We start from the raw sequence: 17747 nt of genomic DNA, 5'->3' as shown, positions 1-17747 counted from the left end.
TACATAGGGACTCAATATTTTTCTAGGTTATACTTTATTCAAAGCTATTAAAATGTTGGCTACCTTCCCTGTGCTGTACATTACATTCTTGTATCTTTTCTGTTTTATATTTAGTAGTCTGTACCTCTTAATCCTCTATGCCTATCTTGCTCCCCTCCCCCCAATCCTCCCCCTACTGTTCTCTATATCTTAGAACTAGTTTGTTCTCTATATCTTAAAGTCTGCTTTTATTTCATTATTTTCATTTGTTTCAATTTTTAGATTCTACATATAAATGATAACATATAGTATTTGTCTTTCTCTGTCTGACTTATTGCAGTAAGCTTAATATCCTCTAGGTCCATCCATGTGGCAAATGGCAAGATTTCACTTTTTTGGCCAAGTAATATTCTGTGTGTATGTGTGTGTGTGTATGTGTACCACATCTTCTTGATTCTCTTGTTGGCTAGAAGGTTGCTTCCATATCCTGGCTATTGTAAATAATGTCACTATGGGAGTTCCCTGGTAGTCTAGTGGTTAGGATTTGGCATTGTCACTGCAAAGGCCTGGTTGGGAAACTGATATCTGACAAGCCACACAGTGCAGCCAAAAAAAAAAAAAAATTTTTTTTTTGTATCTTTTTGAATTAGTGTTTTCATTTTCTTTGGATATATATCCAGGAGTGGAATTGCTGGATCATATACTAGTTCTAGTTTTAGCCACTGAAATTTTTAAAGCCCTGAATATAACTTAGCAGGAGCACTATCACAGGCAATCAGTTTTTGTTCTGTTGCTAAAGCTATTGGACATATGCTAAAGTGATTCTTTTTTTTTTTTTTTGGTCTGAGTGTATGACAAGAAAATAAGGTTTAACCAATATGCAAATCAAATGGTCTCCACTGGTATTATTAATCTAGACAGAAATAATTGCATAGTTACTAATAAGAGGAAGGACATTTAGTCTATACTTTCAAATGGGATAATCATTCTAAAGAGCTGGCAAAATTTCTCCCCAAGTTAGTATAGATTATATGCTATGTCATAAAAGATAGCAATCATGAAGTGGTTTTTTTTTTTCAGTATTTGCTTTTAGAGAAAAATCCTAAAACTTGTAGGGACTTCTGATGTCAGAAAATTATGAAATGTAAGAGTATATTTAGCAATCAGGGTGAGTTAGCTCATGGTAATTGGCATATGTATAATTATAATTTGCATTCCAGTTATTTAAACTGAGATATCCTTGATCAGGTTGAACATACTATGAATAGAAGATCTCTTTTTCCAAGAAATAAGGTGCAGACAGTCTTTGGAGAATGGCCTCACTGATCTGGTAAGTTAGCTTTCTCCGGATTTTGATGATTTCCCCAGTTCTTCCATAATTCCTCAGTGCTCTGGCCATTTTCTGGTAAGTCATGGTCTTCCGGTTGCCTTTTCTTTTTCCCCAGAGTTGGGCAAGTTTTTCTTTGTTTTTTGATACAAACTGAAAGATTCCTTTGGTTTGATCTATCCACTGAATACAAGATGCCATCTCTGGATTACATAGGGATTCATGAAGGTATTCAAACAGTCGGAGCTTCTTCCTGCCTTTTCCTCCCTTTTGCTGGAGAAGAACAGGTTGTGCCAGCTGGTTTTCGGGGACGTTCTCCAGAGATTGATGAATATTTCCTTCAAAATAGAGGTCTGCAGCACTGTTTATGACTGTTCTCCGATTATAGATGGGTTCCTCTGCAGGCTGCACACCATAGCTGTTGGAATTTCCTCTGATATGAGAATGGTGGTTGATAAAAGCCAGGTAATTTTTGTAATCTGAGGAGTACTGAAAGTCTCCAGTTGAATGCTGCCTCAGTACTTCAAAGGCATCTTCAAATGCTTGACCCAGCTTGTCTTGTTCAGCACAAGCCATGCTTCATTAAAAAATTGACAATTCTGTCCATCAGAGGCCAATCCAACGTTTACAAGTGCTCCAGGTGGAAACAACTTTCCCCTCTGACGCACAGGTCTGCAACACTCTCCAACAGCTACTTTTAAAATTGAATTATAGTTGATGTGAAACATTACATTAATGTAAGTTACAGGTGTACAATATAGTAATTTACAATTTTTAAATGTTATATCCATTTATTCTCATTATAAAATGTTGACTATATTCCTTATGCTGTACAGCATACCCTTATGTTTACTTTATATGTAACAGTTTGTACCTCTTCCTTCCCTGCTCCTGAATTGTTCCTCCCCAAGGAGGCACATGAGTTAAGTATTCATGTAACCAGTAGTTTGTTCTCTACATCTAAGTTGGATAAACTAAATTTTTGGTGATGAGCACACTGTCAAGGGTTACTCTACAGAACAGACACACAATTTTGTACAAATGAAACTTATATAATGTTGTAAATCAATGTGACCCCAATAAAAATGAATTTTTTAAAAAGGTGACATAAACATTGTAACAAAACAAAACACACACACAAACCAAGCAACCAATTCTTCATGGCTGAATAGCTTGGCCAAATTATTCACCGTTTCGATGCCTTTGTTTCTTAAACTTGGAAAACTAGGAGGCCATAAATACCTAACGCATGCAATTATTGTGAGAATTAGTGATTCACATATGCACCTGTTTATATATTAATAATTATAACCTAAGAAGGTTATTATGATCAGAGAGAGTAGTTTCTAAATCAGACAGTATGAACTACCATGCTACCATACTATTATAGTACACAAATAACATACTATAAACATTTTACTACCGCTAAAGTTAAGGAGGCTTGGTGTGCTGTGATTCATGGGGTCGCAAAGAGTCAGACACGACCGAGCGACTGAACTGAACTGAACTGAAAAAGTTAAGTTAGAAAATGAAAATAATTTTTAAAAATAACATTATCTTGTACAGAAATAGACATGTGAAACAGTAGAACAGCGTTAAGTGTCATGGAACAGCTCCATGTGTAAATAAATTTGCTATATTAAAAAGGGTGGCATTGCAAATCAATGGGTTATTTATTAAACTGGGCTGACATAATGTTAGCCATTAAAAATAAGCTTTATCACAATGGCTAAAATCTGGAACCATGATAACACTAAATACTAGCAAGGATGTGGAATAATAGGATCTCTCATTCACTGCTGGGAATGTGAAAAGGTACAGTCATTTAGAAGGATAGTTTGACTGTGTCTTACAAAACTAAACATACTCTTGCTATGCAATCCAGCAATCACACTTCTTAGTATTTACCCAAACACTCATTTAGGTTCACACTAAAACCTATGCATGGATGTTTATGCAGGTTTCTTCATAATTGTCAAAAGGAACCAAGATATCCTTGAGTGGGTGAATAGTTAAATACTGTGAAACATCCAGACAAGAGACTATTATTAAGTGCAAGAAACCCAAACAAACAAACAAAAGTGATCTATCAAGCCATAAAGCAACTGAAGATAATTCCAACTGAATGACATGGTGGGAAAAGCAAACCCATGGAGAGAGTAAAAGGGTCGGTGGTTGCCAGAGGTTAGCAGTGACAGATGGATGAATAGGCAGAACACAGAGGATCCTTAGGGCAGTGAAAATACTCCACATGGTTTAATACTGATGAACACTCCTCATTAAACATTTGTTGAAATCCAGAGAACGTATGAGAATGGAGGACAATGTAAACAATGAACTTTGGTCATGATGGTGTACCAATGTATGTTCAACAATTGTAATAAATGTACCACTCAGGTGGAGGATGTTGATAATGGGAGCCCCTGTATATGTTGGGAGTCGGGGGGCAGACAGTATATGGGAAATCTCTGTGCTTTCCTCTCAATTTTGCTGTGAACCTAAAACCGTTCTAAAAAAAATAAAGTCTTAAAAATAAGTTGAAACCAAATCTGAAATGTTTGCAACATATTTTTTGTAGATTAAAGTTTGAGAGCTTGGCAAACTTCTGTGTAAAGATCAGATGGTAAATATTTTCAACTTTGCAGGTCACATATCTGTCACACCTACTTAACTCTGCTATTGTGGCACACACCAGTCACAGCCAATATGTCAACAAATTGTCATGACCACGTTCCAATAAAACTTTATTCATAAAAATAGGCAGTGGGCCCACATACTGTAGTTTTTAACCCTTGAACCTTCAGTATAAAACTATTAGAAGAGACCAAGTAGAAGGTTTCTGACAGGAACCGTATTAAGGCACAAGAAATTGAAGGTAAAGGAAAAAGTTTAGTAGGCAAAATGAGTATTTAGAATCTCTAAGGTAGGAGGGGGGTTCAGGATGGGGAACACTTGTACACCCATGGCTGATTCATGGCAATGTATGGCAAAACCACTACAATACTGTAAAGTAATTAGCCTCCAATTAAAATGAATAAATTTATTTTAAAAAGTCTCTAATAATATGCCTGCAAACCAGTAAGAACAAAACAATCTTTAAAAAAAATAGAGAAAAACTTTTATTTATTTATTTTTTATTTTATTTATTTATTTATTTTAATTTTAAAATCTTTAATTCTTACATGCGTTCCCAAACATGAACCCCCCTCCCACCTCCCTCCCCACAACATCTCTCTGGGTCTAGGCAATCAAAAAAGGAAACCCATATGGTTAATAAACAATGGAGATTTTTCAAAAGAATGAAATCAGAACATTCTCAAACACCACAACAAAAATGAACTGAAAATAGATTAAAGACCTTAGGTAAGACCAGGTACTATAAAACTCTTATAGGAAAACATAGGCAGAATATTCTTTGACATAAATTGTAGCAGTTTCTTTCTGGACCCACCTTCTAGAGTAATGCAAATAAAAACAAACATAAACAAATATAACTTAATTAAACTTAAAAGCATTGCACAGCAAAGGAAGCCATAAACAAGATGAAAAGACGAACCACAGGATGGGAGATAATATTTGCAAAAGATGCAGCCAACAAAGGATTAATCTCCAAAATATACAAACAGCTCATGTAGCTCAACAGCAAAAAAAAAAAAAAAAAAAAGAAGGAAAAAGAAAAAAAAAAATCAAAAAGTGGGTAGAAGATCTAAATAGACATTTCTCCAGAAGACATAGAGAAGGCCAAAATAAATAAAACATGAAAAGATGCTCAACTCTGCTAATTATTAGAGAAATGCAAATCAAATCTACAATGGGGTAACACTTCACACTAGTCAGAATGTCCATCATTAAAGTCTACAAGCAATGAATACTATAGAGAATGTGGAGAGAAGGAAACCTTCCTACAACATTGGTGAGAATGTAAATTGTGACAGTCAATACAGAGAACAGTATGTCAGTTCCTTTAAAAAAAAATAGAGCTACCATCTGATCCAGCAATCTCACTTCTAGGTATATATTCAGAGAAAACCATAATTCAAAAAATACAGGCACCCCAATGTTCATTGCAGCATTTATAGCCAAGACATGGAAACAAGCTAAATGTACAATGACAGATGAATTAAGAAAGTGTGGTACATATATATGATGGAATTTCAGCCATAAAACTGAATGAAATATTGCCATTTGCAGCAACATGGATGCACCTAGAAATTATCATACTAAGTGAAGTAAGTCAGACAGAGAAAGACAAATATTATATGATATTGTTTATTTGTGGACTCTAAAATATGATACATAGCTCCCCAGACAGCACAGTGGTAAAGAATCTTCCTGCCACTACAGGAGAAGCAGGAGATGCAATGACAGAGGATGAGATGGTTGGATGGCATCACCGACTTGATGGACATAGGTTTGAGCAAGCTCTGGGAATTGGTGATGGACAGGGAAGCCTGGCATGCTGCAGACCATGGGGTCACAAAGAGTCAGACATGACTGAGCTGAACTGAACTGAAAAAGGAATGCAAATGAACTTATTTACAAAACAGAAGCAGACCCATAGACTTAGAAAATCAATTTATGCTTACCAAAGGGGGAAGGTGTGTGGAGGAATAAATCAGGAGGTTGGGATTAACAAATGTATGCCACTGTTTATCCTAGAGAAGGAAATGGCACCCCACTCCAGTATTCTTGCCTGGAGAATCCCATGGACAGAGGAGCCAAGAGAATCCCATAGACAGAGGACATCCAAGGGTCACACAGAGTAGGACACAACTGAAGTGACTTAGCACACCACACCACTATTTATATAATAATCAATAAGGATCTACTGTATAGCACAGGGGACTCTACTCAATACTCTGCAATAACTTTATGGGAAAAGAATCTAAAAAGAATAGATATATGTATTGATATATGTACTGAGTTAGTCACTCAGTTGTGTCTGACTCGGCAACCCCATGGGCTGTAGCTGAAGTGGATTGCCATTCCCTTCTCCAGGGGATCATCCAACCCAGGGACTGAACTCGGGTCTCCTGCATTGCAGGCAGATTCTTTACTGCCTGAGCCACCAGAGAAACCTTGATATATGTATAACTAAATCACCTTGCTGTACACCTGGAAATAACACAACATTGTAAATCAGTATACTCCAACATGAAAAAAGTGGAGATTTTTCCAACCCCAGTAGCAATTAGGGACAAGCAGTTTTAAGTGACAGTTGGAGGTCACTTGACTGCTTGACAACCATGCTGGCAAAATTAAGTTTCACACCATCAAGCATTGGTGAGGGTGGGGGAAATAGATCTTCTGACACATGGATGAGAGTGTAAATTAGCACAGTCACTTGGAAGTTTAGCTTGACTATTCTTAAATTTAAGATTCATGTTTCTTATGACATGATCGTCTGACAACTTGGTTTGTATTTGAATTAGATAGTGCCTCATTGTAGTAGAAGATATAAAAAGATATGTACTGTATTATTCCTAATAATGGAGAAAAATTAGAAGCAAGCTGAGATCTCTAACAGTTGAATGTATACTGCCTATATTTGTGAAACCACTTTATTGAATTGATTTTATAAAAACGAGGTGTTTCTATAACAGTGGTTCTCACCTATAGGTGATTTTGTTCCCGAGGTGACATTTGGCAATATCTAGAGGCAATTTTGTCAAGACTGGAGTGGCATCTAGAAATCAAGGATGCTAATCTTAGCAGGTGGCACTAGTGGTAAAGAACCCAGCTGCCAAAGCAGGAGATGCAAGAGACGTGGGCTTGATCCCTGGGTCAGGAAGATCCCCTGGAGGAGGAAATGGCATCACACTCCAGTATTCTTGTCTGGAAAGTTCCATGGATGGAGGAACCTGGCAGACTATGGTCCATGGGGCTACAGAGTCGGATATGGCTGAGCACACAGAATACAGTATAGCCACACCACGAAAGATGATCCATCAGCCCCCAGTCTCAACACTGCCAAGGTCAAGAAACCTTGAGCTACATAAACTAACATGAATATCACTCTAAAATACTGAGTAACAAAGCCAGGTTACAGAAAGGTACCTACAGAACAATCAGCCCTGTGTTAAACACACAGTATGAAAAGCAGTCTGGTGGTTCATCAAAAAATTAAATCCAGAATCACTATATGACCCAGCAATTTCACTACTAGGAATATACCCCAAAGAAATAAAAAATAATTCAATCAAATATTTGTACACAAATATCCATAGAAACACTATTCACACAGCCAAAAGGCAGAAACAACCTAAATATCATCAGTGTGTAAATGAATACACAAAATGTGGTCAAACCACACAACGGAATATTACTCAGCTATGAAAAGGAACGAGGCACTGATGCTTGCTACATGATGGGTGAATCTCAAAAATATGCTGTGAAAAAGCCAGACCCTATAGGCTACGTATTGTATGATTCCACTTATTTGAGATGTCTGGCAGAGACAAATTCATAAGGTAAAAAAGCAGATTTGTGTCTTTCACTAATCTGGGGCTAATGAGCTGAGGGAGGAGGACTGTTAATGGGATGGGATCTCCCACTTTGGGAACTGATAAAAATGTTCTAGAACTAGATAAAGATGATGGTTATGCAACATTGTTAATGTGCTAGGTGCTACTGAATCGTTCATTTTAAAACGGTTAACTTTATGTTGTATGAGTTTCACTACAAGAATAGAACAAAATCAAAAAGCACAACAAAACCCCACGACACTACTATTTTATGGGCTTGTGTTTGTTCAAATGCCCCATGCATACAGAGGTCTGTAAGTATGTCCATCACATTCATCATAGTCATCTCATGACTGGCCATTGCATGACTCTGAGCCTGATTTATAGCATTTCAATTATTTGATAAGAAGAAACAAATATTTGCTTGATAATTAAAAATTAAAAAAAAAACAACAGGCGTTTAATTGGGAAAATAACCTGGAAGGGAAAGAATGAAGCTGGAAAGGTAGTTTTCTCAGCCCCAGTGGGCAGTGAAAAGGCTGCTTTTCTCCCAAAGTCAGAAGCCAGGACCCCAAATCCCCCAACTGCAGAGCATCAGACTCTGCTGGAGTCTCTGAGAAGCACAGGTAAGCAACTTATCCCTGGAAGGCAGGGAGGGAAGGAAGGTGAGGGCAGAGTCTCCCTGGGGTTGTCCTGTGCCTGACAGGGTTCCCTGGAGTCCTGGCATGCCTGTAGCAGAGGCGGAGGCAGGGACAATGGTACCACAGTGAGAGGAGGCAACAGGCAGAGAGCAAAGGCAGCATAAATGATGGAAGACAGGCTCAGGTAAAACCCCCTGAGCAGCTGGCATGCTCAGGCTGGCAGGCTCCTTGCCTTGCAGCCCTCCCTGGCAGGGAAACACCATGCCAGGGCCTCTTGCTGGAGTGAGGCAGAGGAAAATGCAGAACCTGGAGCTCCAGGTGGGTCACTATCACTCTCTCTCACTTGAGCAGGACAGACCTAAGGAGCCAACACCTGCCTCAGACTCAGAGAAGCCACGCTGTTTAGACAGCGTGCAATCTGAGTCAGTGGGGAGGGGACAGCAGTCAAGGCTCCACTTCCTAGTTTCAAGATAATGTGATGATTGCTTTGCAGGACAGGTGAGAACACACATGCAGAGAGAAAAGAGCTACCACCCCAAGTTGGCTTCCCTGGTGGTTCAGACGGTAAAGAATCCTCCAGCAAAGCAGGAGACCAGAGTTTGATCCCTGGGTCAAGAAAATCTGCTGGAGAAGGGAATGGCTACCCACTCCAGTATTCTTTCCTGGAGAATCCTGTGGACAGAGGAGCCTGGCAGGCTACAGTCCATGGGATTGCAAAGAGTCAGACATGAGTGAGCGACTAACACCCCAAGTTACCCAGAACACTTGCCTGAATTTTAACCTCTCTCTTCTTTCTGTCCCTGCCAAAAACCAGAGGTAAAAGGATTGTGGGGAAGTAGAGAAAAGAAATAGACAGGAGAATTTAGGATTGAGGGGCTCCAGTCACCTCCCGGGGGTGTAAAGTATTAGGGAGCCACCAGGGTAGACAGATTCTCTGATGGTAAGGAGTCAAGGATGAAAACAGGGAGAGAAAAGGGAAGCAGGAGGTGGCTGAGATGGGAGGGAGGTTGCAGAGAGGGGAACCTAAACAGCTTCATGAGAAGAGAGAGCCAGGATGGGGGCAGACAGGTAAGACAAGATGGAGACAATACACCTAACCTGTATTTCTCAAACAGGGGCAGTTCTTCTCTGCAGGGGACACTTGACAATGTGTGAGGATACTTCTGATCGTCACAACTGGGAGATGCTACTGCATCTAGAGGGTGACAGGGATGCTGCTCAACATCCTCTAATGCTTCTAATGCCCAGGAAGGCCCACAGCCCCACAGCCCCAGCCACAAAAAATTATCAGCCCCTAAAGTCCCTACTGCTGAAGTTGGAAAACCTGCAGTGGTGCATGAGCACAGGATTTGTCCATGTGTGGATTTTGTTCCCTGAGTTTCCGGGTGGAACGCCACTATGAGTTCCTCTAAGTGTCATATAGCTGGATTGCACACACTGTCTCTCTCTTTCTCCAGGGTTGCTCAGCTTTCTTATAGGAAACCCACTAGGTGTACTCCTGGTGGATCAGTGCCAGGAGCCTTCAGTCTACCTCCTTGCTCTCCTGGTCCCATGCCATGGTTCTGTGTCTATCTATTTTAATTTTTAAAAAAATCAATAGACTTTAGTTTTTAGAGTAAGTTTAGGTTTACAGAGTATTTAGCAAATAGTACAAAAGATTACCATGTACCCTCTATCTCCCTGCACAGAGATTTCCTTATTATTAACATCCTGCATTGATAAGGTAACTGTATTACAGTTGCTAACCCAATACTGACACATTATTATTAACTAAAGCCCACAGTTTACATTAGGGTTCACTCTTGGTGCTGTACATCCTATGAGTTTTAACAAATGCACAATGTCATGTACCCACCATCATAGTATCATGCAGAAGAGTTTAACCACCTTAAAAATGCCAAATTTTACCTATTCACCCCTTCTACTTCCTCCTTGAGCCCCTGACAACCACCAATCTTTTTATTGTCTCCACAGTTTTCCAGAATGAACAGATACCAGTCTTAGCAGGGTTCTACATCCCCATGATCCCAGAAGGTAAATATGCAGACCTGGGCTGCCTCCCCAGGACATGCTGAACTCTTATCTTCTTACAGTTTCTCTCTTTGTTTCTTCGTGGCTGTGGCTTTTGTAATCTTTATTAATATAGAGAGAGAGTGTGTGAGTAGTCTGATATGGTGAAGCTAGCTCTGGTCCTGGAAATAGCCTGGACATTCACTAACAACCACCAGTAAGTGGTGAGTATAACAGAGAGGTTAGAAAAGATAGGCATTGGGGTCATTCAGATGCAGATCAGATCCTGGCTCCACCACTCAGGAGCCACGGTCCCTTGGACAAGTGATATGTCCTCTATGGGACACAGCTGCCACTTCTGTAAAACAGAGATCATAGCAGGTGCCTCACAATATTGGATTAAAGATTTCATAAGAAACATTTCATAAGCACGAGTGCCACCACACCGTCCAACAACATGTAGCTACTCTCAAGAACTGAAAATCCAGTGCCATAAACAGTTGTATCTCCAACATGACACATTGTAATGAGGGTCATGAAAGAGCTAAACTCATGGAGGTTTAAACTTACAGAGGAGTTGTTTTGGAAGCAGACGGGAACAAGTGCTTAAATCTGTTTTGGGATGAGATGTTCAAGAAAGCTTTGCAGAGGAGGTGACATTTAAAGATGAGTCTTAAAGATGAACAGGTTGGAGAAAGAGAAGAACCAAGATCTGGGAAGAAAGACCAGCTAAGTAATTACAATTGTGCTCTCTAGATCACTGGTACTCAACTGGGGGCATTGGCAATGTCTGGAGATAATTTTGTTTGTCACTACTAAGGAGGAGCTATGGGTGTCCAGCTGGTAGAGGCCAGGGAGGCTGCTAAACACCATACAGTGCACAGAATGACCACCCCCCACTATAGCAAAGGATGATCCAGCACCAAATACTGAGAAAACTTGCACTGATGTTGGAGAGCTTGGAGAAGTTGAGAGCACAGCCCACTTGATTTTGGTCTCACCTATTCAGCCTCTTCATGGAGGCTCATGTTTTCAAGTCACTAACTTTGACTCACCCTTCTAGGATCTCACAGTGCTGGGACTGAGTGATCCTGGGGATCTATGGCAGATGCTGACCCAGCATGAGGGAAAGAAACAAGCGACTCCAAGGAAGGGAGGCTAAGACACTCTGGAAACCAGTCATGCTGGGGAATGCAGCCTCCATTCACCCAAGCATCTGGTTCCCTTGTGTTTTTGTTTTGTTCTCAACCTATCAGAGCTTAATCAAGTATATGAGCCCACTTAAGAGGGTGCTTAATACTTTTTTTCCCCTATTTTGTATTGTGATAAAATACATATACACAACTTAGTGACTAAACAACAGCAACAACAAGTACATATAACAAAATTTACCATCTTAGCCATTTTATAGCATACAATTCAGTGACATTCAGTGCATTCGTGATGTGTAAGCACCATCTATCTAGTTCCAGAACCTTCTCAGCACTCCCAAAAGAAACCCCCAATCCATTAGCAGTCACTCCAATTTATCCCCTTCCCCCAGCCCCTGGCAACCACTGACATGCCTAAACCCCTATGTGAATGTTCACAGAAGCATTATTATTTATAGTGAAAATGTGTAAACAACAAAATGTTCATCAGTGGGTGAATAAATCAATGAAATGTGATCTGCTGATACAACAGAACATCACTCAGTCATAAAAAGGAATGAAGTTATGACAATGCTACAACACGGATGAACCTAGGAGGAAAAAAAAAAAGAAAAATGATGCTGAGGGAAAGAAGCCAGGCCCCAAAGGCCACAGAGTGTATGATTACATTCAGATGATTTGTCCAGAGCAGGCAAATCCATAGAGACAGAAAAGGGATTAGTAGTTCACTGCCATTTAAACTTGACATAGCCTAATAAAAAAAGCATTTAAAATAGTCACCCATAAAGATACAATGAATACCCATAAAATTAAGGTTATTTACTGATCACAGACCATATACATTTGCTCACTGAGGGTACTGAGTTAGTTATCATATGAAGTATCTACTGTCTTCCAGGTCACAGAAAGATTCCCCTGGAGAAGGGCATGGCTTCATGCCCTTCTAGTATTCTTGCCTGGAGAATTCCATGGACAGAGGAGCCTGGTGGGCTATAGTTCATGGGGTTGCAAAAGAGTAGGACATGACTGAGTGACTAACACTTTTCACTGTTTTCCAGGTCACAGTCCAAGAATAACTCTTTGAGTTTGGTAGGGGGAAATGGAGGCACAGAGAGGTGAAGATCCTTGCTCAAGTTTACAGCAGGCTGAGCAGGGGTTCGAACTCAGGTTGGCTGACTCCCTCATTCTTTTGTCAGATGGCTATGTTGCATTGCTCAGAACATACACATGCACATCACAGGATCTGGAAAACAACTAGAACATTATTTCTACAGTCTCTTGCCTCAGATTTCTTGCATGGGTAACTCTAGAGGAAGAATCTCATTGACTCATACTAAATTAGAGATGTACTTGGTTCAAAGCGTTGTAGACATGGGGTGGGTAGGTCTTGTGGTATCAGAAGCTCTGGGAAGAACAAGATTTATCAGAAGGGAGTAAGTAGCCAAGGCTGTAACCTCTGGTAAAGGAATATTTTCATTTTCAAAGATAACCTAGATGTATCAGTTCAGTTCAGTTCAGTTGCTCAGTTGTGTCCGACTCTTTGCAACTCCATGAATTGCAGCACGCCAGGCTTCCCTGTCCATCACCAACTCCCAGAGTTCACTCAAACTCATGTCCATTGAGTCGGTGATGCCATCCAGCCATCTCATCCTCTGTTGTCCCCTTCTCCTCTTGCTCCTAATCCCTCCTAGCATCAGGGTCTTTTCCAATGAGTCAACTCTTCGCATAAGGTGGCCAAAGAATTAAGTTTCAGCTTCAGCATCAGTCCTTCCAACGAACATCCAGGGCTGATCTCCTTTAGGATGGGAAAGGTATAAACTTTGGAGGCAGCCAGCCATGAGTCATGACTTAACTCTACCATGTTTGACAGCTCACCTCGAACAAGTTGCTTAGCATTTATGCACCCCAACATTCTCAATGAATATTCTCAAGATGTTCAAAATGGGGTAATCAAATCAACACCTCCCCCACCACACTGGTAAGAGGATTAAATCATAGGTGGCACAGAGTAGGAGGGCCTCCCTGGTGGCTCAGTTGGTAAAGAATCCATCTGCAATACAGATTTGATCTCCTGCAATGAGTTTGATTCCTGTGTTGGAAAGATCCCTTGGCAAAGGGAATGGCTACCCACCCCAGTATTCTGGCCTGGAGAATTCAATGGACAGAGACAGAGGAACTTAGCAAGCTACAGTCCACGGGGTCACAGAGTCAGACATTACTGAGCAACTTTCACTTCACAGAGTAGGAACTCAGCCAATGACACCTGTCATTTATCAGGAGCAGCCCCTGGGGTAGAGCCAGGAGTGATGGAAGCTGACAACCTCCCTCCATCCAGTAGCTGACCTCTCTATGTCACACCTCACTTCAGGAACAGCCTCCGTGCAAGGAGCCAACTTCTCAGCAGTGACTGAATTCATCCTCATCGGCTTCTCCACCTTCCCCCACCTTCAGCTGATGTTCTTCCTGCTCTTCCTGCTGATGTACCTGTTCACGCTGCTGGGGAACCTGCTCATCATGGCCACCGTCTGGAGGGAGCACAGCCTCCACACCCCCATGTACCTCTTCCTGTGCGCCCTCTCCACCTCCGAGGTCCTCTACACCTTCGCCATCATCCCGCGCATGCTGGCCGACCTGCTCTCCACCGACCGCTCCATCTCCTTCAGGGCCTGTGCCAGCCAGATGTTCTTCTCCTTCACGTTTGGCTTCACCCACTCCTTCCTGCTCACCGTCATGGGCTATGACCACTACGTGGCCATCTGCCACCCCCTGCGCTACAACGTGCTCATGAGCCCCCGGGGCTGCGCCTGCCTGGTGGTCTGGTCCTGGGCTGGAGGCTCAGTCATGGGGTTGGTGGTGACATCTATCATTTTCCACCTCCCCTTCTGTGGCCCTAATGTGATCCACCATTTCTTCTGCCATGTGCCTCCGCTAGTGAAGTTGGCCTGTGGAACTGAAGTGCAAATAGTCGCCATGGGCGTGGGCCTGGTGTGTATCGCCGCCCTGCTGGGCTGTGGTCTCCTCATCCTCTTGTCTTACGCCTTCATCGTGGCCGCCATCTTGAGGATCCCTTCAGCCGAGGGCCGGCACAAAGCTTTCTCCACGTGTGCGTCCCACCTCACGGTGGTGGTCGTGCACTACGGCTTTGCCTCTGTCATCTACCTCAAGCCCAAGGGTCCCCAGTCTCTGGAAGGAGACACGCTGATGGGCATCACCTACACGGCCCTCACTCCCTTCCTGAGCCCCATCATCTTCAGTCTCAGGAACAAGGAGCTGAAGGAAGCCGTGAAGAAGACCTTCCTCAGCAAGCTCTTTCTCCATAGATCCTGAAATGGCAGGTTTTGTAACAGGAGTTGTGGCAGGTAGAGGCACTTCAGTCCATTGTCTTGTCTGAAAAATGGAAATAAATCTCCTGCATTCGTGATGAGACCTTCTGAGTCAATTTCCTCCCATTGACTGTGCCTGAGAGTAGAATGCAGAAGGGGGATGCCCATGGGCTGTGTTGGGGAACCTGTGTACCTAGTGTATCTTCAATGTGTGAGGGAGGGATGCTTGCTCTTCCCCAAACAATGACAGAAACAGCAACAGCAAATTTCTTGCCTGCTCTGAATCAAGCGGGCTTCCCTGGTGGTTCAGATGGTAAAGAATCTGCCTGCAATGCATGGCATTCTATGCTTTCAAGACCTCACCTCTTTCATTTATTGTATTTAAGGAAAGGAAAGTGTTGTTGATGGGGAAATAGTTTTTCATTTCAAATCTTCACATTTTTGGAGGTATGGTGTCTTCTCCTATGTGTTGCTTTTGAGCAAATGATATGTCTAAGGATACAAATTATAGAAAGAAGAGAGAGAGGGCCTGAATCTCTCCTTCTAAGATAAGAAATATGAAAGAGATGGGGTGGGAATGTGGGAGAGGGAAGATGAAATGGTGGCTGGTTTGAGAAATATGGGAAGAACAGGTAGAAAAAACAGATTACTGGCAGTTGATGGGGATGTAAGGGGCTTCCCAGTGGTGCAGTGGTAAGGAATCCACCTGCCAAAGCAGGAGGAGCAAGAAACTCAGGTTCAATCCCGGAACTGGGAAAATATCCTAGAGTAGGAAATGGAAAACCTCTCCAGTATTCTTGCCTGGAAAATTTCACGGACAGAGGAGCCTGGTGGGCTACTGTCCATGGTGCCACAAAGAGTCAGATACAACTGAGTGACTGAGCATGCAAGGGGGATGACTGGTGAAGAAATTTTGGGAAAGAGCAGGTACATAAATGGACATTTTATTAGGTTAATAAGGTTGTCATAAAGTACCTAATACAAATCCCTTTTCTAGACTCCCTTGAAATCCCCAATGAGAATCAATTTCACTTTCACGGATTGTGAAGTCAGATAGATTGGAAGGATGCATCCACAGGCTGGGCCTGCTTCAGGGGAGGACTCAGGCAGAATCAGGTAACTCCTTTGGGTTCAGTTCAGTCATTCAGTTGTGTTCTACTGTTTGTGACCCTATGGACTGCAGCACACCAGGCCTCCCTTCCATCACCAACTCCCGGAGTTTACTCAAACTCATCTCCATTGAGTTGGTGATGCCATCCAACCATCTCATCCTCTGTCGTCCCCTTCTCCTCCTGCCCTCAATCTTTTTCCCAGTGTCAGGGTCTTTTCCAATGAGTCAGCTCTTCGCATGAGGTGGCCAAAGTATTGGAGTTTCAGCTTTAGCATCAGTCCTTCCAATGAACACTCAGGAGTGATCTCCTTTAGAATGGACTGGTTGGATCTCCTTGCTGTCCAAGGGACTCTCAAGAGTCTTCTCCAACATCACAGTTCAAAAGCATCAATTCTTCTGCACTCAGCTTTCTTTATAGTCCAACTCTCACATCCATACATGACTACTGGAAAAACCATAGCTTTGACTAGACAGGCCTTTTTTGACAAAGCAATGTCTGCTTTTCAATATGCTGTCTAGGTTGGTGATAGCTTTTCTTCCAAAGAGCAAGCATTTTCTAATTTCATGGCTGAAGTTACCATCTGCAGTGATTTTGGAGCCCAAGAAAATAAAGTCAACCACTGTCTCCCTTTGGGTTACACTCCGTTTTTAAATCAAACAATGGACACAGTGAGGTTTGGCAGTTGCCTGAATTCAAGTAGCCCGGGAGGTTCAGGATGCAGAATGAGATTGGCTGAGTGAGTCTTCTGAGGCAATGGGTCTCCAACTTGAGGGCACATCAGAGTCAAGCTGCTGGGTCCCACTCCAGGGTGTTTAATTCAGCAGGTCTAGGTTAAGAGGGGTGGTGGGGGAGACTCTAGAATCTTCATTTAGAAAAAGCTCCTAGATGATGCTGAAGTTTGTCTGAGGATGACACTTTGGAAACCACTGTTTTAAAGTTTTCTTAGCTCAAAGAAGCAGCCACATTTAAAAAAAATTATTTATTTTTTTCTCTGCTGAGTCTTTGTTGCTGCCCATGTGCTTTGTCTAGTTGCAGCAAGAAGGGGCTGCTCTCTAGCTGCAATCTGCAGGCGTCTCTTTTTGCAGAGCGTGGGCTCTAGGGCACACAGGCTTCAGTAGTTGTGGCATATGGGCTCAGTATCTAGGCACACGAGTCTAGTCGCCCCATGGCATGTAGAATCTTCCTGGACCAGGGATAGAACCCACGTTTCCTGCACTGACAGGTAGATTCTTAACCACTGGACTACCAGGGAAGTCCAAAGCCACATTTTTCAGTTAGACATAGAAGTAAACTTTATCTCTCTGTGTCTCTGTCTCTTCTTCCTCTCTTTCTTCCTCCCTCTCTCCTTCCTTCCTCCCTTTCTCCTTATCTTTTTAAATAGTTATGAAGATAACAGTTTCCTATTTTTTTTGAGAAGATAAGACTTTTTAATTGGAGTATAGTTGCTTCGAAATGTTGTGTTAGTTTCTGCTCTACAACAGTGTGAATCAGCTATACATATACATATACATATATCCTTTCCCTTCTGAGCCTCCTTCCCACCCCACCATCCCACCCTTCTAGGTCATCACATTTACCATCAGCTGTTATGGTCTATAAAAATACTTTTATTGAAATGTAGTTCACATACCATATAATATATCCGTATGAAGATGTGTATAGTCATCACCATAGTGAATTTAGAATATTTTCCTCACCTTCAAAATGAACCTGTACCCTTTAGCTATCATCTCTCTTTCC

General features: G+C 41.9%; 1 protein-coding gene and 1 pseudogene across 1 annotated transcript; one reads left to right on the top strand and one right to left on the bottom strand.

The window, feature by feature from the left end:
- On the bottom strand, positions 1238-1882 carry LOC106502260 (annotated as a pseudogene).
- LOC102181766 (olfactory receptor 10H1-like) lies at positions 13869-14901 on the top strand. The gene has a single exon (XM_013964923.2). It carries the CDS (start codon positions 13922-13924, stop codon positions 14897-14899), a length of 978 nt encoding a protein of 325 aa, XP_013820377.2. The 5' UTR covers positions 13869-13921; the 3' UTR covers positions 14900-14901.

This window comes from Capra hircus, chromosome 7, assembly GCF_001704415.2.
Source record: "Capra hircus breed San Clemente chromosome 7, ASM170441v1, whole genome shotgun sequence".
NCBI lineage: Eukaryota > Metazoa > Chordata > Mammalia > Artiodactyla > Bovidae > Capra > Capra hircus.
Note: the sequence above shows the minus strand (reverse complement) of the source record. Positions and strands in the feature narration are given on the sequence as shown.